This window comes from Physeter macrocephalus, chromosome 4, assembly GCF_002837175.3.
Source record: "Physeter macrocephalus isolate SW-GA chromosome 4, ASM283717v5, whole genome shotgun sequence".
NCBI classification, from domain to species: Eukaryota; Metazoa; Chordata; class Mammalia; order Artiodactyla; family Physeteridae; genus Physeter; species Physeter macrocephalus.
In genome coordinates, this window is record NC_041217.1 from 24,831,059 (window position 1) to 24,857,777 (window position 26,719).

Below are 26,719 nucleotides of genomic sequence, written 5' to 3' on the forward strand. Positions count from 1 at the left end.
GTATTTACATATGTCTGGAAAAGGAGAGGGGGAATGGTATAGGGAAGGTTATTTCAACTGTCAAGAATATTTTCTTTCTTTTTAATACAAATTTTGGGGCAAAATGTTCACATATGTTAAATCTGTGGATGGTGCTTATGTGGGTATTTATAATATTATTTTCTGTATGCTTTAAATATTTTAACATTAAAATAAAAATGCATAAACTCAAAATATTAAAACAATGAAAATCTAAAATCAGAGGGTATCAACTTAACCAAGCAGTCTATCACAGGGTTGGAAAAAACCAAGTCAGAATCTGACTACAACTCAAACTTCACTTCAGACAGCTTTCAAAATGGGACTATCTGCTTCTATTGGAAAACTAGACACAGCTCTGTCTGATGACCAAATGGGAAACAAGGGAGCCATGTCAGAATTGTAAAGCTTGAGTAAATAACCAGAACTGCATCTGAGGCAGGATAGCATTAACTGAGGAATAATACATCCTTCTGACTTGTTGAGAAAGTTGGCCAGTTGGCTGTTTAAAACCATTTACTTACATAAGGTGCAAACACAACACTGTTTTTGCACTATTAAAAGGCATGATTTAAATATTAAAAGGTTGGATTCCTATTGCTGATTAACAGAATAAACTATTCACTTGCCAGCAGCGGCAATTTGAAGTTCTATTTATGAAGTAACAGTTATGTCATATCTTATTAGATTGATTAGAAGAATTAAAATATGAGAATGGCACCTGACACTGCCATGTGTCCACAGAGCTTTTATCTGATAATTCCAAAATTCACACAACTCTGTCCTCTGTTCTATATAGCTCTCTACTTAAGATAAAGACTACTTTAAAATTAAATAAAATTTCTGTCTATTTTGGGTTGAATTCGGGGGGACCATTTTTTACTTCAGTTTTATAATCCTATCTATATTATCAGTCAAATGTAATGATCTTCAATATACTGTGACTTATTACACAATACATTTGATTAAAAGAAGAGAGTCAGATTTCACTTGTTTTTGCAAGTCCCTCTTTCCTGACACAAGTGAAAAGTTGGGGAGCAAGACTGCTCCAGTGAGGCACCTTAACTGGCTCAGCTTCACTAGATGTGGAAGGAGATGTGGACCTTGACTGGATGTAAAACTTGACGTTCGGATTCCGTACATATGTGTTCTCAACGGGATCAGTCTAGGAAAATAAGTCAGGAAAAACAAAAACCCAAGAAATCACTTTTAAACAATGTGCAGCTCTTAGTAAATTTCTGTAAGGCATGATCATGATAACATTCTTGAGAAAGGAGAATAACAAACGTTAGTTTGAATATTCACATTAGGGATGTGTCATTATACAAAATCATAACCACTAGCTTTAAACAAAGGTCAAGATAACAATAGTTAACAAAATGCTCCAATCTTCACCACTGATCTCTTACTTTGAGCTACTGTATGTTCTTTACTTGTACTCCACAAAATAAATCATACATGTGAAATAAATGCAGAGTACTTAACAGAAATATGTACTGCAGATTACAAATAAGTTTGCCCTTGATAAGAATGAAATTTGGTCCTCTACAAGGCATCAGTTGAAAGTAAAAGAAACAAACCTATCAGCTTTGTCACTAAATTAAATTCTTTTTATTTTGCAGCAGTAGAAATACTGGCACTTATACTCAGTCGCACCCTTCTAACCAAGTATTTTTAGAAACTGAAGATGCTTTGGGTTAAAATTTAGCATAAAAGATCCTATGGAACACACCGATCAATGATATATATTCAGTTTGGCAATTTTCAAAATTACCAGGATTGGGTTTTTTAAATGAAAGGCAATGAAGACAACTTGGGAAGGTTAGGGAATTTGTTTCAAATATGTTGTGCAAGCAAGAACAATGCTTAGGTCAGCATTTATTGCAAATCAGCATTTACTGATTTACAAATCAAGACAAAGAGTAATCAGCTTAAGGATTTTAAACATGTACTAAAAACGTTTTTTAAAAATTTTTTCTCTATTATTATTATGGTTACTATTTTAGGGACTGGCTAGTGGGCTGGCAAATACCGGAGGAGCCCTCTGCTGGTGCCCACCTGTGGCCTCCCTTGGTGGTGGGCATGGGCAGGTATTCTGGCAAACTGCAAGGTATTCTGGCAAACTTGGTGGGACCGACTAAGGTGGCCGGCAGCCGGGCCTTAAACCTTTAGCTACTGGATTCGGGAGAAACGGGGACAGGAAGGATCTCAGTAAGGGCATCTAGGGGACCTGGAGTAGCAGCTAGGTACTAACAACTAGGAGAGTATTTCATATTTAAAAAACTGAATCATTGAACTGATGCATCCCAGCTGTATGTCAGCTCTGTGTGTGTGATGTGGATAATTTCATAAAACTAGTATGCCTTATGAGGTGGGAGAGCCAGGCCTAAATCTCATCTCTTGACTCCAAATTCAGTACTCTTTTTTGTTGTACCAAGGCAACTCCACAGTAGAGATAGTCAAAGCAATTTAGTGATCATGGAGACTGACAATGAACTTTGCTCAGGAACAGGAGAGTAAAAGAAAGAAGAAAATGGGATTCCAGACAAATTTTACCTAGTTCACAATTTTACTGAGGGACAGCCATGGAGAAGGTTATCAGTTCAAACTGTTAATCTGAAATATGACCCTAGGTTGGGAATAAGGCAAAATGTCTTTTATTTTCTAAAAATATATTTCTGGTTTCCCTAAGTTTGTATAAATTGCAAGCTGAATAAAAAGTCCATGGGGGAGTAGGTTCGATTAAAATGGAATTCATAAGCAATACTGATACATTTTACACTAATAAGAATTTTAAAACTGACTCAAATAATCAAGAGTTAATGATCTTATAAAGTTTTAAAGAAGTGTCCAAATAGAGGATTTGCTAGTTGTAAAAAAAATTGGATTATTTTAAGAAAATGTAACGTTCTGACCTGTCACACAAAAACCTTTAGCCCATAGATTAATTAAGACATAAAATCAGAAGTTCCTGTATGAAGGATTGTGCTGTGTTTAAAAAAGGTGATAAAGAGAATTCAGAAACAATTTGGTTCCATTTTACTTGAAGCAGAGTTTAAAGTGAGACAGTGATTCTCAATTTTCTGGGAGGAGCAAATTTACTATAGCTAATATAGTGGCTTTGTACCTCTGGGTCCAATTACTTTAAAAATTCTTCAAAAATGAGAAAGGCAAGACATTGCTGTTCCCAACAGTACTGGCTGAAATTTTAAAGCAGGCTTGCTCTTTGTGCCATATGGACACATACCGACAGAAGTTGAACACACTGTTTTATATACTTTCCTGTGCTGAAATTAGAATATACCACTTTAAGCCATTTTTGCCAATATGTGCTCTAAAGGGGGGGTTCACATCCTGAAAACTGTCAAACCTAAAAATCAAGTTGATCATTAAAACATTTACTAGCATGTTTCATGACCCTATGCAAATGTGACATTATGACGGTTTGATATGGGCAAAGAAAAAAACCACTATCACAGTTTAATCTGTGATTACACAAATCAGTGACTCTTAAGGAATGACAGGCTTTTAGCACATACCTCTTGGCCCTTCTGAAGAATTACTGGCATTATAAATCTTTTTCTCCTAAAAAATTTTTATTCATCAATAAAATGAAAGAAAACAATAGAAATGAGAACAGATTTTAAAATGATTTTCTTAGCTGAAGGAAGTTAAAACTGGCTTTTCAGAAGTGGAAAACATTTAAATTTTAAAAATAACCCATCCTAATTATAGTAAAATAGAATAATGAAAATTTCCACACTAGCTTTTTGGAGCTTTATGCTCTTAAAGTAAAAATAAATTCCAGAGATTAAACAAAATCAAGACAGTTTTGTTTAACAAAATTCAAAGTAAGAAATATTGAAATAATATTTTGAGATGGCATTAACTGACCTTATTAAAGAGCTGAACTATGCCATTTACAATGATGCTGTGATTTAAAAAAAACCATGCATGTATAAATGAAGTTTAAAAATTACCACTTTATTTTCCAAGTGTGTTTCTCATAAAGACAAGGACACAAAAGTTTGGTAAAGATGAATAAACTCATGGCAAAAAAGTCTTGAATATCAAACTTTAAAAAAACTTCCCAGATCTTTTAAAAGACTCTAGTAGAAGCTAATAGCTAATTAGATTAATAGATTTTAATATTTCATTTCCTTTCTGGATTACTACCAGTGTAAACAATATCTCAAAAGAGGTTACCAGTAACAAGAAAAATACAATATCACTTACATATTCTCTTCATCAAAGTGTTAACCCCAACACGACTATGGTTTTCAAGATGTTATTAATTTCATCTATAATTACACGCTTACCAATGCATTTATAATTAATTTGTAATTCTAGTTACTAAAAAGCAATTAATTTTACTAAACTTTCAGAATACTCAATGACTATATGCCAGGACTTACAGATAGCCTAAAATTAATTTTAATAATTAAACTGGCAATGATTCAGATATAAAAATGACAGCAAAGCAATTGATTAATAGCATATTAGTTACTTTTACCTTTGAAACAAATATAATCACTAATATTATACTAAAGCCAAGGAAGTTAAAAATTCTTTGTATTATAAAAAAAAATTACAGCATTAAATGTAAGCAATGACTTGAATTAATAATGCAGGAAAAGCTAATAAATATGATATACATCAATAGCAGAGATATCTTAATTCATAATTGGATTTATGATTATAGAAAGAATAATAAAATAGGGAAAATAATAAGGAATAGCTAATATTAATTGGACAGTATATTTTGATAAAATCCAAAGGAAGATCTTGGAAACAAATCTTAACTGAACAGTATAAGCAATTCACTCAATATTTATAAGCTGCCATCTACTGAGAAAAATAAGAAACCTCTTCATGTAAATGTGATTTTTTTTTCTGTTTTTTGATTAACTGATTCTTTTTCTAAGTAAACATACTTTAAGGAGTTATTCCGATGAATAGGTATTAGAAACATCTACTCTAATGTCAGTTTTACTTACTGCTCTACTGCTTGGGAAAAAAAAAGCAGAAAAACTGAATCTCAGTATATTGTCCATAATGCATAACACTGTCATGTAAAAAGTCCATAATGTTTCCTGAATCTATTAGGACTTCTCTAATGAATAAACCACAAAATGTATTTTTAGAGCAGTATGGTACTATAAAATAGAAAAGTTTTTTTTCCACCTTGGCTCACATCTGATTTTTAGATGACCCACTACACTAATCAAGAATTTCTCAAATTATGCAATATGGCCTTCTTATAAATAACAAAAGGATCAAAACTACTTATCTTGAACCTGTATCAACAGGTCTTTTCTACTCCAAAAATAATTATAGATTTGAACAAGTACAAATAGCAAAACATTCATATAAGAAACCTGGTTTTAAAATAAAAAGATACCAACACTTGATACGAATTTGATACAGATTAAAGAATAGCTTACATCTAACATGTTGTTTTGTACTGGTAAATAAAAAACTCTAAGGTAACAGAAAAAATCCAGTTTTCATCAATTTTCTTTATCCTGTAGCTGGGAGTATTTTAGAAACAAAGTGGCAGGTAATCCAATTTTTTAATATTCAGAAACACTTTATAACTCAAGCTTTTAGTGATATAGTTATTTCTGTTAATTGTTCTTATGATTAAAAAACAGTATTGGACATTGTCTATGTCATTTGGACAACAGTAAATATGTTTTATCATTCTAAAACAAATAATAAATTACTGAAGGTTATGATTAGTAAATGTAATCTTACTAGTTACAAATAATATAACTTGTTTCTCTTTATGAAAATTTCCCCTTATTTTCAATTTACTGATTTGAATATCTACTCTGGAGAATTTACACATGTCCTAAGAAAACACAAAAGAAAGTCCAGCCATATGTTGGCTATTTACAATTTCTGCTTTAAATTCTGAAGGAATAATCTAATAGATATTCAGTGTTTCTCACTATTAATGAAAACACTATGAACCTTTCCATAACCATCTGTATCCAGACATTAATAATGACATTAATAACAAATCTTTCTTACACTATGATTAATTAAATAACACCACTTAAAAAGAACATTATTTAAATTGTAAATGAGGCTTTAGAGCACAAGGGAAATACAAATATATACCTCATTTATATGATATTTCATTCAGAGAATTTTAAATTTATAAAGTATTGTACATTTCTTGTCTACAAACACAGTATGTAACATAAAATTGTATGCCACTGTTAGATTCAAGGCCACTGTTAGGAATGGTAACTATTTGTGCCCTACTGTTTTCATGGACGTTCCCAGGGACTATTAAGATTCCTCACTATTCTATGTTTCTATTTGACTGTTGAATAATTGGTAATTCTTCAGTCATCTCCCTCACAGACATTACCACTTGTAAGTGGCTGACTTCTTATCTGTCCAATACTCAATAAAGGAAAAATTAAAGGAAGCCTGGAAAGCAAATTACCAAGCCTATCACATCTGCATTAAAAAAAATCATACGTCATTATAAGTCATTAGGCTCTGGTTAAGTGTGACTTATTTATATCCTATAGAATAAAAATACAGACTAAATAGCAGGGGTCTATTTAGCTGTTTCCCTCAAAAATGTTTCCTATTTAAAGACTCACAGAAATGTTCTGGGTGGTCAAAGCCCCTAGAAGTCTACAAGGTAAGAGACATAACTAATCTATGATAAATTTAACCAGAAAAACAAAATCTCTCTGAATGATAAATTTGTTGAAAAGCAAACAGATAAAAATATAGTCAATCCACAGGCTAATGATTTGTGTGGCCGCGGCATATGGGATCTTCCCGGACCGGGGCACGAACCCGTGTCCCCTGCATCGGCAGGAGGATTCTCAGCCACTGCGCCACCAGGGAAGCCCCACAGGCTAATGATTTGAACCTAATATAACTGGGCACACAACATCTTGGTCTTCCCTTCTAGAGGTTATATGATACCAGTGAACATATATTCAGATTGGATAAATCCAAATACCCAATGGTTTTAACTCTCTACAAATGTCAAAATAATCAATAAGTCAGTTGACCAGCAATCTTTTCATAAACTTCATTAATTAATGAGATATCTCTTGAAGTCGAAGTGCTACCGGCCATACTACTGGTATCTGAAACTGCTTATTCACTGTTAAACAGTAGTTTGAAAACATGCACTATATTAGGGTTAATCGTGTTCATTTTACAATCAACCCTCCATCACACCAGAAAGATAAGAGTACAGGAAGCAGTGGGTCACTCTATTGCTTACCATGCCTTCCATAAACCAGATAATTCCATGATTTAGAACTTTCCCAGTCTGAAATTCTCGATTTAAGATGTTGATCAATACCAATGATCATGAAGCTGACAAGTAGAAATTTTAAATTTGTATCTATCACAGATTTTCCTTTTTAATGTTGTTATTTACATTGCATATGAAAACCAGAGCAAACAGTGTCAGCTAGCTTCTCAACTAGTGAGTTTGAATGTGTGTATACTGGAGTTTGGGTGGAGGCTGCTTTAGAAAAATTTGAGACCTTTTCACAAACAGATTCCCCACTCTGGGCACATCAGAATCCTGCAGGATAGAGGTAGAGAGGTAGTGTCTGGCCCATTTCAGATTGAGAAACACTGAACTAGCCTTAGCATAGGAAGATGTTTATAGCTTGTTATCAATACATGTATAAAGAATGCTAAAAATTTTTTTAAATCTTGGAAATATCTTAGAATATAAATGATTTATTACCAACATCATTGCCTCGAAACTCTAAATACAAGATATTTGGGAATATAACTTTGAACTACATTAAAAAATCTATTAAAAGGTTTCTCCAGAACTGATTTACATAAAATTATAATCAGTAAGATCTCTACCTTATCCCAAATCTTTTTTGAATTTTGCATAATATGAATTATCAAGTTTTCTTTCTACGTAATTAAAATTTCTAAGCGTCTCCACATAATTGCTTACATCAGATTATTTAGAAACTCATTTACTTTGTATGTGACCAATTTAGAAAGCATACTTTAGGATCACTCTTTTACCCAATCAAGATAAAAAAGATACCTTATAATTTTAGTAGTTTGGTTACAGAAATTTATATGAACATTCCTAAAGCTTTGCGGCCAAAGCCAAAAAAGAAAAAAAAAAAAAAAAAAAAAAAGGAAGTACAGAAAAGCAGAGTAGCAATAGCAGGTGCAGCAGCACAAAGCATGCAATAAATGTAATAATACACCACAAAAACATTAGCATGTACTGCAACCACAGGCAAAAAGGATAAGAGATAGGGGTAGAGGGCATCAGATGGGCACACAAGTGCAATAGTCTCTTACACGTCTGCCTTTGCTAGCTGGAGTACAGGATGGAGAGCGCTTCAACAAAGAAAGGAGAATACTACGTTACAAATATTTACACACATGACTCTCAATGACTAATACTGTATTAACAGACAAAGTATATAAACATACATATACAGACACATTTTTGATAGGTTGAAAGTACATGTATTTTCAGGAAAAACTGCAAGACAGAAAAGTAAAGAAACAGTTCCTCAGGCTAGGTCTAAGAGTGGTATAAAGTTTTCACTGGACCTTGCACAGTCATCCACCAAATAATGCTCCATCAAGCTATGGCCAATTTCTTTTCTGGAAAGGTCAGTAGTGGCAACTTGAAATGGGAGCACAAAAAGGTCTAAATAACTCTGATCTAGTGCTAGTAAGCATTTAACAAAATATTTAATTAACTAGTCTTGCTTCAGACATTTATCTACCAAATTCTTGCTCTTTTCAAAGACGATGACTCTTTTCAATGATAAGAGCTAAATTAGGCCTTCAGAACTACTGATGTTGAATTAAAACAAAAAGTTACTTCAACAATATTGTCCATCCTGACTAGACATTAGGCTTAATCAAAAGAGGGACCTTCACCTTTCTGACATTAAAGAATTAAGTAATTCAGAAAAAGTAACAATAAGTAGACAATTATATAGAAATATTTTTCAAGTTTTTGAAATTTGTGATGCTCAAGTAATAGAGTTTCACAAATATATACCATCTCTACTCAGGCAATTTCCTATATTCAATTCAACGTGACATTTACTGAGTGTTTACAATATGTCAGGTACTTAAAAGATAAAGAGGGTATGGCAGTTCACAGACTGGTGGGGGAGACATGATGCCATCAACAATGTGACAAATGCTATAATAAGGACATGTACGAAGTTTGTATGGGAACCTGGAGGAGGGATGTACAAGATTTTTATGGGGACCTAGGGGAGGGAATTTATAAACTGAGTCTATAGGAGTTACAGAAGATTTCAGAGAAAACCTCAAGGATAAGAAACATCACTCAAGATGATCAGTTTTACTTGTACAATAGCTCTGACAGATTGGTACACAGGAACTATTATTTCTTTCTGTAGGAAATTGGGATAGAAGGTGACTTAAATACTGTGTCCCAAAGAGTTAATAGCAAACCAGGATTAGAAAGTCTGCAGATTTCTCAACAGGTTCTTCTTAGTCCAGTCAGTCTTCCATTACGGTAGAGGCTAAAGTCTCAGGTTCAAACCTGGTTATATTCCTTCAGTGATTAATAGGAAGTATCTGTCTCCCTCCACACTCCCCCAAACCAAACAACCAAACATTAAATAACTCAACCCTCAACCCTTCCTCTAACATTTAATCTCTCCCTTCTCTTCCTTAATAATGATAATAGCTAACCCTTTATCATGTGTAAAATATATACACATACTTTTCAAAGTACTTTACATATATTAACTTTTTTAATCCGCATAGAAGGATTAATATAAGGTAGGTATTATGATCCCAATTTTAAACATGAAGAAAAAAGATGAACTTGCAACAGGTCACAAAACTGGTAAGTGGCAGAGCTAGGATTCAAACCTTCTCAGTCAGACTTCTCAAAATGGTATGCTATCACTGTCTCTACTACCTAGCCTCTCAATTCACTTCTCAATACTGTACAATTTGGCTTCTGCTTTGATCGCCCTAATGAAATGCTGATAGGATCAGTATCTCCTGTTTGTCCTGCGGTACCAGATATCTCTGGCTGTACCTGAGGCTGCTGACCATTCCCTCTTAAAACTCTGTACTCGCTTAGTTTTCGTGACACGACACTTTCCTGAGTCATCCCCTGTGACCACTGCCCCTCCTTCTCTTACGTGGAGTCCTATTCCTCCACGCCCTTCTCAATGTGAGAGATCCCAGGTCTCTGTTCTGACTTACTACCTTTCTCTTGCTACAGTCTCTCTCTGGGAGATCTCAATCTACTTTCAACTATGTTGATCGTTCCCAAATTTCTACTGCTAGTTCACTCCTTTTCCTTAACCTTCTGACTCATCTAGAAAACTATCTGCTGGACATTTCCCCATGGATGTCCCTCAGGCACCTCAAACTTAACTTGTCCAAAAGGAAACTGGTCACCTTTCTCCTCTGTTAAGGCTTTTAATAATTATTACATATAGGACTGATTAAATCTAAGCTCCATAATATCTCCTTTATATTCCCATGATATGCAGTCCATATCTTTTATTATTGTACTTCTCCCATTGGTGTTATAATTATTTAGATGTCTGTCTTTTCCATCAGACTCAGATCCTTAAGGGCCAGAAATACTGTATTATGCTTAGCATAAAGCTTGTAAATTTTAAAATTCTTCCTAAATATTGAATGAATCCTTCTGAAATTCTACAATATTTAACCGAAATATTTCTTATGGCATTTATCATTTTCTACTTCACATAATACATGAACTGTGTATTTTATTCTAATAATAAGATAAGCATTTTGAGGTCTACTTCTAAGTCTGATTTATCTTAGCATCTACCACTGTGCACAGCAGAGTACCACACATGTAAAAAGTGGTAAAATACAGAGAAACCCTTAGTTTTTGGCTATCCATACTCCTAAAGGCTAGAGTATGTTAAAACCATGAGAAAGAGCATGAATAGCTCAAAATAAACTATATTACCAGTACACCAAAAACAAGTCAGAATGTCTCGCAAAACTATCTTTGCATATGAAAGACAACAAGTTTTCTAAGCTGGCATTTAGTATCACTAAGCTAAGAGAGATACTAAATCACCATTGTAATAATGTTCTTCTCCAGGTGGCCACCTAGAAATCAGACCATTTTTATATTTTCAATAGAAAAGGGCAAATTACACTTTCCTGATGGTGTAAGTAGAGGAAAACACACACACTCTTATACATACCCACACATACCATGGTTTTCTATAAACACTGAAACTGATCTCATAGCAAGCACTGGAAACCAGTACATTTTCTTAATATGCAATCATATACCTTTTTATATCTAGGTCTATAAATTGCCACCAGAACTTTAAGGCTGATTGTGGAAGGTAAGTACGGTAAGCAGAAACCAAAAGAAGCAATTTATCTTGTGGACACAGAATTTGGCTAACAGATTTTAAGGTTCAGTTAATGAATTCCAGAGGTCTTATTTAATAAAATATCGAAGAGGTAAAAGACTATGTAGTCATGGTTATTTCCTCTAGTTACCCAAATATATTACTGATATAATATATGATATATAACATACAATATAACATACTACCTAAATTAGATAAGAATTGCATATGCCAATATTCTGAAATGTAAGAGTTTCAAGTCAGGTTGTGCTTAACATGTGGAAGTTTTAAAAAACAAGTATTAAAGGAGGAAATTATAGAAATGTCATAATTTCTCAGAAGGATCTAGGCCTAGCTTTGGTCATAGGATTAAAAACTCTTTACAACGCATGTTTTAGAAATTTGTCTTCCATTGATTCTCACGTGTGATAAACTTTTCCAGATACAGCTAAACCTATGCTGCCAAGCCCAGATTTCCGTGATTGGTTACGACAGAATATGAAAGAACCTAGGAGGGAGAACAATGTTAAAGGCAAGACATAAATGAAGGAACCTAGGAGCCAGGACTGAAATTAAATATTTTGGGACATCTTAGTAAGCTTTTATATGAGGCCAAAACCAAGAGTAAAACTCAGCTTGCCAATACTCCCAGGCTACTCTTCTTTTAATATGCCAGAATGCCAGAAAAGAACACAATATTAGGAGTACTGGACAGTTGGACTAAAGGTACTATCTCTATTCCTTTATGTCTGACCTTTATATTCTAGAGCTTTAATTCCTTGATTTACTCTTTTCCTCAGTACACTAGAGTAAGACAACCTCCAAAAAGCAAGCTGATACATTCACATTTGCCAGATAAATGGGCAAATTCCATTTTTGTGAACTTAGGCTAAATGAACAGAGTACTGAACTGTAATTTAATAAAACTCAAAACTTACCTAGCATATGTTTCATATATATGACAATATATTTATCAAATATAACAGCAACTCATTCATTTATATAACTATAACTAGTATTCCTTGAATATAGTCAAGTCAAGCATTTGGGGGGTTCACTTGAAAAGGAGAAAATGAACTGAACAGAATGGGAAGTTCCTGTAAGCTTAGTCTGATGATCCCTGGATCTGCTACCATGGGAATGAAGGGAACAGATGGGGGAAAACCTAGGCTGCTGAGCTCCATTTGCTCCCCCCATCTGTAACCTGCAGGATGATGCTGGGCCTAATATGCAGTATCACAGGCAGTCTAGGATTGGGCACGTGGGGTTGAGAAGAAAGATAAGGGTAAAAGAGGAAACCATTTCCATAGCAGAAAGGATCCCGGTATCTGTTCAACTGCTATCTCAATAACTCATATGGGAGTGCCTTACCCAAGAGACCACTAATCAAAATGGTCTCAGTTTCTTTCAAAATTAACTCACCCCCTAACCCCCTTTTATCTGCCCTAAAGAATGCCATGTAACCCTTTTGTCAACACTTCCCTATTACTCCAAAGACTGAGAATCCTAAAAAGTCACTCTCACTAATGGGAGAGTAACCTATCTACTAGTGGAAGTGCTGTGGTAAATAATTACTAAAACCACTGGACTAAAGATCTTCTAAGGTTCTCTTCTCCTTGAAAAGTCTATTATTCTACATGTAGAAAACTCCAAACGCTGAGTTACAGAAGCAGAATGTTGAGAATGTATTCTGCTGTGCCTGAGTCAGAGGGAAGGAGGGCCTGGTGTTACATATACTCTTTCTCTTCTGTCAAGAGCTGTCTAAACAGTGTATCTTAAAAGGAAAGCATCTTGTTCCGAATGTCTTCCCATATTGCCCCAAATCCTAGCATTCATCTGAATTTTGAATAACAGGCAAAACATACTGAGGAAAACTTAGAGGTAGGAGAGTGATTAGGTGTACTATTTAAGTAAAATAATTATAGTTTTAATAAGCCTGTGTGGGAGGGTTAAGGAAAAAACTAGAAGGTAATTTTGGGGGAGGGGTGGCACTGGTGATAAAGCTCTGAAGAATCCGAGGGCAGTATGAGGGCACTAGGTTACTGGGGGCAGATGGAGAAGGTCAATGATGTGTGGACACAAAAGAAAACTTCATTTGTGCAATTTTGCTTAAAACTAACCTTACTCCCTCCTATACCTACAAATTCCACTGCAATTCAATTTTAGGTCTTCAACATAATCTTTTTCTTTTGTATAGCAATGAGACAGAAAACAGAAAAGAATGAGCAGAGGATGTGTCCTATGGATTAGTTAAGAGATAGAGTCTACTTAGTATAGAGCACAGTCACATATTTTAAACATCATGCACAACAACGTAACTAGTTTGGGCACAAAGAACAATCAAGATTTATTTTAATCCTTAAGAATCCACATGCCTAAGAGAAAGGAAGCTACAGAACTTGAGTTTTATACTAAATATCTTGGATGCTGAACCCAAGCATACCAAAGATTGAACACCATTATTCAAAACAACATTCTATTATGACTTTGAGGGTGAAATGGATGATAATGCTGGGAAGGGTGGTCACAGTTACAAACTATGAACAGAAATAAGAGGTTTATGCCATAAAATATGAATTAAGAATACAAAATATTTTTTTAAATGGGAGGTTACTGCTGGCCTTTGCCCTGACACGTAAAAATCATTTCCAGTGGTAATGTGATTCAACAGGAGGAAAGTATAGTGATGCACATTGGTGGTAAGTGGAAGGCTGAGTGGTGAAGAGCTAAGAAAGTACTTAAGTGAAATTGAATTTGTGGACAAGAAAGGAAGCTAAAGAGAACACAGCAATGGAGGGGAACTGGTCTGTTAAGAGTAAGGAAATAATAACCAATATTATTGAGGGTATTACATATGTTGTTTCTTTAAATTCTCAAACAACCTTATGAGATTAGTACTATTATTATCCTTGTTTGTCTGATGAGCAAACCACTGCATAGAAAGGTTAGATAACTTGCTCCAAATTATATACCTAGGAAGTGGCAGAGGCAGGATTTGAATCAACTTAAGTGCTTAAGCAATAAATTGAGAGGAAAGTGCTTAGGAAGCAAAAGAGAGAAAAACCATGCCCTTGAAGAGCTGGAGCCTGAATCATAAAGATTCAGCAGCCTTTGTGAACTTAGTTCTGGTTTACTTTATAATAGGAGTTCCTTTGTACTACCTTACAATTTACATGTATGTCTGAACTGTATCTATACTGGGTAATAGTGGGTGAAGGGTAAGAAAGTGTACTTCTGGAGGAAAAGTAAAAGTGGGAAACAGACACTACAGCTGGGCGGTGGCAGAAGACAGCATATGAGAGCAGAGATGAGATAGGAGTGGGATGAGATGTGCTTCTGCTGAGAAGAGCTAACCTATTTACCAAAATACATACTACTCCTGTGTTGTACATTCAAAGATTTTTGTGGGAGAAAAAGGGATGTAGAGAAGAGTTTATTAGAAAGAAAAATGAAAATGGTCTTCTAGTCGAAAGGACAATTAAAATATTTGTTCAAACTTCCTTCCCATTCTTTTTAAGGTGAATGTTATCTGTATGGAAATACCATACTGAGTATTTTAGAATAGTAAAATATACATCAGATTATAACATCAAATATTATTGTACATCAAGACTTCTCTTTTTATCACACTGCAGAATTAGCTAGTTTAATTATTTGTCTCAAGAATAATAAAATAGTTTCCATTTAGAATGGAAAGGTGCACACTTTGGTATAAATATTTCAAAGAAATAAAAAATCACTTAAAAATATAGATCAGGAATTTTCTTCAGTAGAAAATTATGCTTAATACTCTCCTCAATATAAGAATTATATTTAACAAAACACAAAAAATAAAACATTTAAAGAATTTCCCCTGGTTTAAAAATAGTTATATACACAATATTTGCATTTGAACCCATTTTATTTCCAAATTTCTGTAAAGATAGAATGTTCAACAGGATAATACAATGCTTTACAACAAGAATTATTGTGCTATTTAATGTGGATTAGAGAGAATGTATATGTCAGGTATTTCTGTAAAGAGAGGAACACTATACATTAGGAACTTCTAAATTATTAAATCTATACAATTAATTTAAGAGAGAAAATGATAATGCAGTCAATTTATAGTGAATATAGTACATATATTAACTAAAATCATTTTTACATTAGAAGAGAAATTCTGTCGGCATTAAAAATTGATCTGTACTCAATTATTGTGTTATGATAAAATCTACTGGAAGAGTTAATAAAACGTGTCACTTGTTCTGATTATACCACCAGAGGTTTACTTTTAACTAACATATAAACTAAATAGTAAAGTGCTGAAAAGAAAAGGGGAATGCGAAATAGAAATTGCCATGAAAAACAAAAATGAGCAATTATTTTTATCTATATATCTATAGTGACAATAATCAAATAAGCATTCCAGTCTTCAGAATTGTTGCAAAGAATGGAACTATAGAGATTCTCTGATGGACAACACATTTTTAAAAGTACATTTTTACTTTATTATATTTAATAATGATAACTCTTCATTGTATTTAAAGTAAGAAAGAAGCACATTTTGGCTCACAAATTATCAAGTGTGATATTTCTAAAACTGACTGCATTACTAGGTAAATTCTTCATATCAATTCACTGATCTCTTTTACTGAAGGATGCATTGGTTTGAAAATCAAAGACTTACGTCATCCAAAAAATCAATCAGTGAAGATGAGGAAGAAGAAAAGGAATCCTATTTAACGAATACAGCAATAAAAAAATAGAAAATATGGATGAAGCAATTTAATAAGAACAAATAATAAATCAAAAATTTTGTAAAACAATTGAAAGGCAAATGACATTAATTCAAATAAATAAATGAGAAAAGCAGTCACTATCATTGTTTCTCAAGAAATGTAGAAATTCATTAACAGCGGCCATGGCTCACGGGCCCAGCTGCTCTGCGGCATGTGGGATCTTCCCGGACCGGGGCACAAACCTGTGTCCCCTGCATCGGCAGGAGGATTCTCAACCACTGCACCACCAGGGAAGCCCCCATTAATTACTTTTTCAAGAATGATTTGTTTTTCCTTTCCCAAAAGAATGAAATATAATTCATATACTGTGCTCAAAATGTATTAAGCTGAAGCTCATTAATAATCAAATTAAATGGAAGCACTCCAGAAGGTAACAACTAAAAGTAAGCAACAGAATCTCTGCCTCTAATCGTTCCTGCTAGAATGTAAGCTTCTTGAGGGGCAGGACTTTGTCAATTTGGTCACTACTGTATCTCCAGCACCTAGTACAGTGCCTTGCACAGAGACATGATTATTTGTTGATTAAGATATAATCACTAACTTAAATTTTCTGACATAAAAATATACTTCATATCTTAATTTTTTTTCTAGCAAAGAATTTAAGTACCAAAGAATGACAGAGTCATATAATCACTATTTCATTACAATGGAGTGTGCCAAATAAACTCTATGTAATACTTTTAACAAAAAGCATTCTTTTGATATACTTCTAAAAAACTGAATTGACTTGGAACTAGAACCAGCATTGCCCTATTGTGAGCTCTGACATTTTCACTTGTTTTTTACTGTGGCTCTATGCTTTGGAGAAAAAAGTGTCAAAATTATTTAAAGTTAGGATTTGCTCTGCACTTACTGTTCCTCAGGGAAAGAGATGAAATTTCTTTTAAATCTTATCAACGACCCTCTTATTTAGATCTTTGTTAGATTTTTCTTAAACACAAGAAAAGTTTATTAAAGTTTCCAAAACATTGCAGAACATATTCCTTTCCTAATACGTTTTTGTTTATATAAGATTCTAGGTCCTCTTATATGGGATGCAATAAAGGTTTTATTGCAAATAAATTTTAAATCACAAAGTAAATTTTAAATTGACTGCAGAGGATATATGAAAAGTTTAATACTTACTTCAAATTGATCCAGAGCATCGGTAGGCGTATTCAAAAATGCCAAGAAAGAATGCTGTGAGTCTTGGTGCTCTATACCTAGAAGACAGCAGCAACTTTTTTTAAAACTAGATTAAAACTAATTTTCACGGATAACCTTTCCTATCTGAATCTATTAAAAAGCTGCTCGCAAACTACTGTATTTTAAAACCAACTAACATCATTAACTCCACACACTTAAAAAACTAAAATACATTCATGTTTCTTGGAATATCACTCAATAGTTAAATTACATCAGACTCCATGAAATACATGTTTCTTGACTTACTTGAGTTCCTGAATTTCTTTTCCTATACAGTACACTGTAAGAAGCACATTAAATCTTTTTGTACTCTTGAGAAAATTTTTAAAATAGGACCCTGGTTACGTCTGATTTTTCTAAGGTAATTTATCACCAAACAAGGTTTCCTTTTTGAAATACTCTCATCAAGCATATAGTATATATTAATATAAATAATTTTTTATTAAAAAATGCAGTGATACAACAACTTATTTAATTATGAAAAAACTTTTGCTAAGGCCTCAATCTGATTTCATTTACTGTTTTATTGACAAAAATTGCATGAAATTAAAAAATTTTGTCTGAGAAAAACTAGGGTTAGTGAATGAGGACTCCAAACCCTAGCTTTTCTCAGACAAATTAAAAAAATTTCACGCATACCTCTTGGCTATGGTATTAACTTTAAATACATGATTTCCAAATTAATTCTTAAAATACACATAATGATAAATACTAGGGAGGAAAAGGAGAAACAACCAACACACATTTTTGATCTCCATATCTCTTTAGGAACTGATATCAAATTATGTGCTTTCTGAATTACTCTAATAATATACCATAGTTGTCAGATAAGGCAACTTCGGAAATTCATTCCATCAATGAATATTTATTGAGAGCCTTTTATTTGCCAAAACCTGTCTAGATACTGGACATATAATAGTAAATAAAGCAGAAAAACAAAATCCTTGCCCTCATTATATAAACATTACATTGTATTATTTAAGTTGCCTATTATGTTACAACATATAGTGAAATTTTATTATTCTGCAACATTCAAAATCCAAATATAAAACCATAGCCATAGGTTAGCCTGCAATGTGATAAACGATTTCTTCTTTTGCAAGTTTAGATCTACTTTAAAATGATGCAATCAATGCCAACTGGTGTGTTATAGTAAGTCATACTCTTCACTGGTCTCTTTTCTATATAAATTGCCTTTAGGGCCACAGGTCCTCCATGTCTTATATATTATTTTTCCTCTACTCACTAAATAATGCAGCTCCTTCCACTCTTCATACATGAAAATTAAGCTTGATTCTCATTTTAGCATGATGCTTTGTACTCCTAATCTGAGTTCCTAATTCACTTTTTCTGGGTTCCTTCCTTCCTTCTTGTTCACTAGGAAATTCAATCAACAAAAATTTATCTACTACTTATAATGGCTTTTTCACGTTAACTCCTTTGTGTGATTGCCCTCTTTCCTCCACAATTTTAAAAGGAGATGCGGAGACCCAACCAGCTTTACGTCACTGTGTGTCATAGGACTGGGAAATGATAAGGCAGCACATAAGTACAACATAGAGCCAATTAACTAGTTCAGTATTCAGTCAGGAATACTGTCAGGAAAATGAATTTTTAACAACTATATATAAGAGATCCTTTCATTAAGATAATAACATTCTGAATTTTAAAAAATTAAATCTTCACATTCTTAATGCCCACGTTATAGAAAGAACGTTGAAGTTCATGTAATAAAGCTACCAAGCACTCTGAGTTAACTTTTTACATTAATGAAAAAATGCTCAAGTAATGTTTTCAAGAAAATGGGAATAAATCCTGGAAAATCCCACAGGGCAAGCACTTTGAGTATCAAACATGGAAGAAGACACTGAAATGCCCAAATAATTCTTTGTCACTGAATTGCCTTTCTAATACTGGATTAGGTTAATCTTTAGTTATTTCATACATTATTTCGTCAACTACCCTGAAAGTGAATCCCGTATAACATTTGGGAATAGTATAGAGTATATGATAAAAACAAACTTTTCCAATCACAAAAATATTCTTCATGATATAGTCCATGGTCCTGAAAAAACAGTCAAATTTATGGCAAAGTGAGTTTTCTGTTAAGAAATCTTTAAACAATGTGTATCAAGTAAAACAAAATGACTCAGGAGACTTGTCTACCAAATGTGTGTGTGTGTGTGTGCGTGTGCGTGTGCGTGCACGTGCCATATACACATACATCTATAAATGAGTGCCAGAACTGTGTATGTGAACAATTCTCCTGCCTACACAGTAGGCTGATTCTTGTATAATAAAATGTATTCATAACAGAACATTAAGTCCTGGTTGATGCAAAACACATTCCCATACCCTTTTCAGATCTAAGCTCTTCTGTGTCCTTTATCAGTTGTTCAATTTCTGATAGCAGTTCCAAGTTCTTCTTCTCTGAATCTTTTAGTTTACTTAAGGGAAAAAAAGGAAAAATGTCATCATTTATATTGTTGGTTAGTGAGCCATCATGTATGTAGTTGAACTTAATTGGTTTAAATGTCAGTCATGATAATGTAGGGAACTGAAAACTACTGCAGGAAGGACAAATCTAGCCTGTCATCTACTCTTGCATAAATAAAGATTTACTGGAACACAGGCAGGCTCATTCATTTATATGCTGTCTATGGTTGCTTTTGTACTCAACAGCAGAGTTGAGCAGACAGAAACTATATGGCTTACAAGCCCTAAAGTATTTATTATCTTTCCCTTTATAGAAAAGTTGCTGGCTCTGAGCTACATTATTAAATTAAAATACGTCATAAAATCAAAGGTTACTTTTAGAATTGTTAGACTTCTTTCAGAGAGAACCATGAAAGTGACTAAACTTATAATTTTCAGTTTGACTCACATTCCTGATTTATGAACAAATGTGTAAATTTATATGTCCTAAGCATAAGCAGAAAGATCACACTTATTCCAAATTACAATACAGAGTATGACATTTAGCAGTTCTTTATGTTGGGATCAGTTCATATATTCTCCGAAAACAGTTTTTTTCCATTTTCAATGTTACACTAGCACATTTCAGTAAAACATACTTAATTTATGATTGGATAATTAATAGCAAGAATTTATAATTCAACTGGGGTGCTTCATACCATTAAAAACCGAATTTATGGGACTATATTTCTTTTCATAACTGAACGCCTTTGCCACATTTGGTATTCTGAGCACCAAATGGATTTTTCTATTTACATTTTGATTTGTAAGATGAACTTTCTACTGTTCCTCTATATCACCTTATTCCTCTATAACTTATTCCTGAACCAATCCAATTACGAGTTTCCTTTTATCATTTATTTATTCAGAGTATGATTTATTCTACTGTTGTGATAAGAATTGAGGGAATGTATTCATTAGCTAACTGTCCTGGACCTATGGGGGATACACTTTTTTTAATACATAACATGAAAGAAAGGATAATTTAAGTATATTCTACCTTTATGAAATTTACCATCACTTGAAACTTCATTTGTAAAAAAATCTATGGTAGAGGCCAGAATTTTCAGATGACTATATTTTGTTCTGACTCTATGCTGCAATTTTATACTAATGTGATATTCTTGAACAAAAGATTATTTTGGATTTAACAGAATAAAATGTGAGAGTGAATTTTACAAATAAGGGGAAAAGTAAATAACAGAATATTAATTAGTACTATTAATTCCACTTTAAGGACAAGTCAGAAACAAAGCTGTATTAAAATTGCATCACTGCACACAAGGCCTAAAATCATCAATTCATTTTCAAATATTCATAGTTTTTTTCTGGTCATCACTTAAAAAAAAAAAAAGGGATAGACAGGTAGGAAACTAAACATGTAACTTCTCTCCAGATACTTTTGGACCAAATTAGAAATCACTCTAGTGGGACTATATTATTCAGTCTTACCATTCTGTTATAATGTTAGACGCTTTAACTTTATTCAGCTCTTCTTGGATGGCCTGCTTAGCTCTTATTTCTGCATCCAGAGCTGACTGCAACTCCAGTCTAGCTGACATATCCAGTTTTGCAAAACGACGCATTTTCCAGGGCATATCCTATGAAATAATATGACTGCGTTTTTAGCTCCATTCGATTTTACTTTTAACATATAAGTGAATTTGGAAACTACTTAAAAGAACCATCTTTCCCGAATTAAAGAATTAAAGAGAACTATTACTTGTGAAAATATATTATTTTTCATTAAATTCAGAAATAACTGTAGACTCACATTATAAATGCATTTTTTATGGTTATTACCATTAATGGCTAGCCACACAAATTATAGTTAAGCAGCTATGTATTATAATTTCCTAAACTGGAAAAACGTTGAATGATTTCTCATGAAAACCTTTACAGTAGGCAAAGCCTAGACAAACTGATGTAAGTAACTCAGATTTATTACAGTGTTTTCTGAGCCTTCCCACCGACTAATATAATAAACCTGCTTGCTAAATGGCAGAGCTTACTGTTGCTCGGGTACCCAAGCTGGAGTTTCTTAAAGCTTCCAATTCTTCAGTCATTTTAGAAGCTAAGGCCTGAAGATATCCTCGTGCATCCTTTTCATCACTGACCCTAGAATACATGCAAACAAAGACAGAGATCAAGTACCAAAGAAAAACAGAAAACTTCAGTGAGATATATATTATTTTAAAGCATCATAAAGAAATAGTGAATAGTGACAGAAATTTAAAGATGTTCTTAATATCTTCTTTTAAAGGTCTACCACAGTACTACTATCTGTCAACAAGTGGGAAATGGTTTACTGAACTGTTCAGTTATTTACAGATAAAGGTGGCCACGTTTAGAAAGGTCCAAATTACACATATCTGATAAATCAGTAAAACTTCACCCTTGAGCCACAGAATTAATACTCTTTTAATCTAACATTAAACATACACACACACATACACTCACATGATTTCTAAAGAATATTAAGATTTCTTATTAATTAGATTCCATTTTTTATCTTATGAAAACACAACACACCCTTCTTAAAACTGAAGTATACTAAATATAGAAAGTTTAAAGTAGAATATTCTGTAAAAAAAAAAAAATTCTGTGTTTTAATAAAGCTCTTTTGTTTTCTAAAATGGTCAATGATACAACAAAGAGAAAAGATTAAAGTCTACTGAAACTCAGTTTCTACACCCATCCCCACCCTGCCTGACCTGCCCGGGCCGCGCCCCAAGGCACATGGGATCTTAGTTCCCGGACCAGGGATCAAACCAGGGCCCCCAGCAGTGGAAGCAGTGGAAGCGTGGAGTCCTAAACACTGGACAGCCAGGGAATTCCCGAAACTCAGTTTCTATTTACTATTTTAAGGCTATCTTGCTGATGTAATTATATGATTTTAGAGAGAAATGTTTTCAAATTATATTCAATAAAATTCAGGTCATTGAATAGCCATGAGGAGAGTATATTTCAGGCAAATCAATACGTATCTGTGATGCATACAGCAGACAAGTCTAAATCTTGAGGCTTGATTCAGCATCTGTTACAATTTAAACTCCTGAAGAGTTAAATTCATCTGTCTACCTACATATCACTTAATATCTACATCTTAAAGAGGCCCTTTTAAAGGGGTTTGATCCCTTCTTCTCTCAGATGGGAAAGTGCTTTGGAGGACAATCAAAAGAATAAAGGAGCAAATAAAATCACTGTTAAGAAGTTGCCCACTCTAGTGATAGTTACATATTCGTAGGCTCTACGTACATGTATATATGTTCATAGCCTTTTAAAGAATAGTAGCTTAAGAAAATATTAAGAAAGTTTGTGTACTGGGATGCTGTTTCCTTCTAAAATTCTTTACCTTTGGACACCACAAGTGACCACAACCTTTTCATTTAATCACCTAATCTATAACATAAAGAATAAATATAGATGGGGGAAGATTGTTTTTCCTCCAAAGACGTTTTTTATTTTCCTCTAAAGACACTCACAGAGTAGCAATTAAGAAAACTAGGGGCCTCCCTGGTGGCGCAGTAGTTGAGGGTCCACCTGCCGATGCAGGGGACACGGGTTCGTGCCCCGGTCCGGGAAGATCCCACATGCCACGGAGCGACTGGGCCCGTGAGCCATGGCCGCTAAGCCTGCGCGTCCAGAGCCTGTGCTCCGCAACGGGAGAGGCCACGGCAGTGAGAGGCCCGCCTACCGCAAAAACAATAAAAAACAAAACAAAAAACAAACAAAAAAAACTATATTACCATTTAACCAGGCTAATAGGCCTCAGCCAGTGCTGGTTTAGTATCTATCATAGCTCAGAGATCTTGGCTTATGCACATTTCCAGGAACCTATGAAATCCAGTATGTTTTATTCACTTTGGAAATCAAATAACTTCATGTAAATTGCTATAATGTTGTTTGAAATATTATATAAAAGACAATACCTTCTAACTTTGCTTTTTATTTACATCTGAATACATTCACATTCCCTTACCACTGTGGTCTTCCACTAATTCTCAACTTTTGATTAAACCTATATCTATTTTCTCGGCTACAAAAAAATTACTGATGGGAAGGGTGATGAAAAAAGAAAAAAAAAAGACTCGGTCAACTACACGCTCATGCCATTTAAGTTCCACTAGGCCCTAGGTCTTGCACAACAATTCCTTTTCATAATCATTGTCTACTTCCAAGCTAAATCTTAAAAACATCGCACTTTCCCCAACCCAACACCATCTCTTGCCCCTTCCTTCTAGGCCATCTGGTTAAGCTTACACTACTCATTCTCTTAACTTTTTTTTTTTTTTTTTTTTTTTTTTTTTTTGTGGTAATGCGGGCCTCTCGCTGTTGTGGCCTCTCCCGTTGCGGAGCACAGGCGCCGGACGCGCGGGCTCAGCGGCCACGGCTCACCGGCCCAGCCGCTCCGCGGCATGTGGGATCTTCCCAGACTGGGGCACGAACCCGCGTCCCCTGCATCGGCAGGAGGACTCTCAACCACTGCGCCACCAGGGAAGCCCAACTTTTTTTTTTTAAACAGTTTTAGGAGGAGCTTCAAGATGGCAGAAGAGTAAGATGTGAAGATCACCTTCCTCCCCACAGATACATCAGAAATACATCTACATGTGAAACAACCCCTACAGAACACCTACTGAACGCTGGCAGAAGACCTCAGACTTCCCAAAAGGCAAGAAACTCCGCAAAAGAAAAAACAGAGACAAAAGAATAGGGATGGGACCTGCACCTTGGGGAGGGATCTGTGAACGAGGAAAAGTTTCCACACACTAGGAAGCCCCTTCACTGGTGGAGACGGGGGGTGGCAGGCGGGAAGCTTAAGAGCCATGGAGAAGAGCGCAGCAACAGGGGTGCGGAGGGCCAAGTGGAGAGATTCCCGCACAGAGGATCGGTGCCGATCAGCACTCACCAGCCCGAGAGGCTTGCCTGCTCACCCACCGACGCGGGTCGGGGCTGGGAGCTGAGGCTCGGGCTGTGGTCGGATCACAAGGAGAGGACTGGGGTTGGCTGCGTGAACACAGCCTGAAGGGGGCTAGTGCGCCACGGCTAGCCTGGAGGGAGTCCGGGAAAAAGTCTGGAGGTGCCGAAGAGGCGAGACACTTTTTCTTGCCTCTTTGTTTCCTGGTGCGTGAGGGGAGGGGATTAAGAGCGCGGCTTAAAGGAGCTCCAGAGACGGGCGCGAGCCACGGCTATCAGCGCGGACCCCAGAGATGGGCATGAAATGCTGAGGCTGCTGCTACAGCCACCGAGAAGCCTGTGTGCGAGCACAGGTCACTATCCACACCTCTCCTCCCGGGAGCCTATGCAGCCCGCCACTGCCAGGGTCCCGTGATCCAGGGACAACTTCCCCAGGAGAACGCATGGCGCACCTCAGGCTGGCGCAACGTCACGCCGGCCTCAGCCGCAGCCGGCTTGCCCTGCATCCGTGCCCCTCCCTCCCCCTCAGCCTGAGTGAGCCAGAGCCCCCGAATCAGCTGCTCCTTTAACCCCGTCCTGTCTGAGCGAAGAACAGACGCCCTCAGGCGACCTACAGGCTGAGGCGGGTCCAATCCAAAGCTGAACCCCAGGAGCTGTGCGAACAAAGAAGAGAAAGGGAACTCTCTCTCAGCAGCCTCAGGAGCAGCGGATTAAAGCTCCACAATCAACTTGATGTGCCCTGCATCTGTGGAATACCGGAATAGAAAACAAATCATCCCAAATTCAGGAGGTGGACTTCGGGAGCAACGATATATATATATTTTTCCCTTTTTCTCTTTTTGTGAATGTGTATGTGTATGCTTCCCTGTTAGATTTTGTCTGTATAGCTTTGTTTTTACCATTTGTCCTAGGGTTCTGTCTGCCCTTTTTTTGTTTTTTAGCACAGTTTTTAGCACTTGTTATCATTGGTGGATTTGTTTTTTGGTTTGGTTGCTCTCTTCTTTCTTTCTTTTTTTTACGACCTTAAAAATTTTTTTTTAATAATTATTTTTATTATAATTATTTTATTTTACTCTATTTTATCTTCTTTCTCTCTCTCTCTCTCTCCCTCCCTCCCTCCCTCTCCTTCCCTCCCTCCCTCTCTCTCTTTCTTTCTTTTTTTTCTCCCTTTTACTCTGAGCCATGTGGAAGACAGGCTCTTGGTGCTCCAGCAAGGCGTCAGGGCTGTGCCTTTGAGGTGGGAGAGCCAAGTTCAGGACACTGGTCCACAAGAGACCTCCCAGCTCCATGTAATATCAAACGGCGAAAATCACCCAAAGATCTCCATCTCAACACCAAGACCCAGCTCCACTCAACAACCAGCAAGCTACAGTGCTGGACACCCTATGCGAAACAACTAGCAAGACAGGAACACAACCCTAACTCATTAGCAGAGAGGTAACCTAAAATCATAATAGCTTCTCAGACACCCCAAAAACACACCACCAGTTGTGGTCCTACCCATCAGAGAGACAAGATCCAGCCTCAACCAAAAATCACCCAAAGATCTCCATCTCAACACCAAGACCCAGCTCCACTCAACAACCAGCAAGCTACAGTGCTGGACACCCTATGCGAAACAACTAGCAAGACAGGAACACAACCCCATCCATTAGCAGAGAGGCTGCCTAAAATCATAAGAAGGCCACAGACACCCCAAAACACACCACCAGACAGACAAGATCCAGCCTCATCCACCAGAACACAAGCACTAGTCCCCTCCACCAGGAAGCCTACACAACCCACGGAACCAACCTTAGACACTGGGGACAGACACCAAAAACAATGGGAACTACGAACCTGTAGCCTGAGAAAAGGAGACCCCAAACACAGTCAGTTAAGCAAAATGAAAAGACAGAGAAACACACAGCAGATGAAGGAGAAAGGCAAAAACCCACCAGACCTAACAAATGAAAAGGA

At 35.5% G+C, this 26,719-nt stretch overlaps 1 protein-coding gene across 16 annotated transcripts in view; it reads right to left on the bottom strand.

Moving 5' to 3' along the window:
* CDC42BPA (CDC42 binding protein kinase alpha) overlaps positions 1–26,719 on the bottom strand; it is a 306,437-nt gene that overhangs the window by 41,596 nt on the left and 238,122 nt on the right. For 9 of the 16 annotated variants that reach the window (XM_028488396.2, XM_028488399.2, XM_028488402.2 and 6 more), the window contains exons 18-23: positions 21,856–21,961; positions 21,296–21,444; positions 19,724–19,815; positions 17,309–17,385; positions 8,347–8,385; positions 1,079–1,183 (exon numbers count right to left, since the gene is read on the bottom strand). In XM_028488396.2, the coding sequence (XP_028344197.1) occupies positions 1,079–1,183; positions 8,347–8,385; positions 17,309–17,385; positions 19,724–19,815; positions 21,296–21,444; positions 21,856–21,961 (568 nt within the window). Of the gene's footprint in view, positions 1–1,078; positions 1,184–8,346; positions 8,386–16,071; positions 16,120–17,308; positions 17,386–19,723; positions 19,816–21,295; positions 21,445–21,855; positions 21,962–26,719 lie in introns of all 16 variants that reach the window. The other 7 variants (XM_024130594.3, XM_055084054.1, XM_028488398.2 and 4 more) reach the window with 4 other exon arrangements.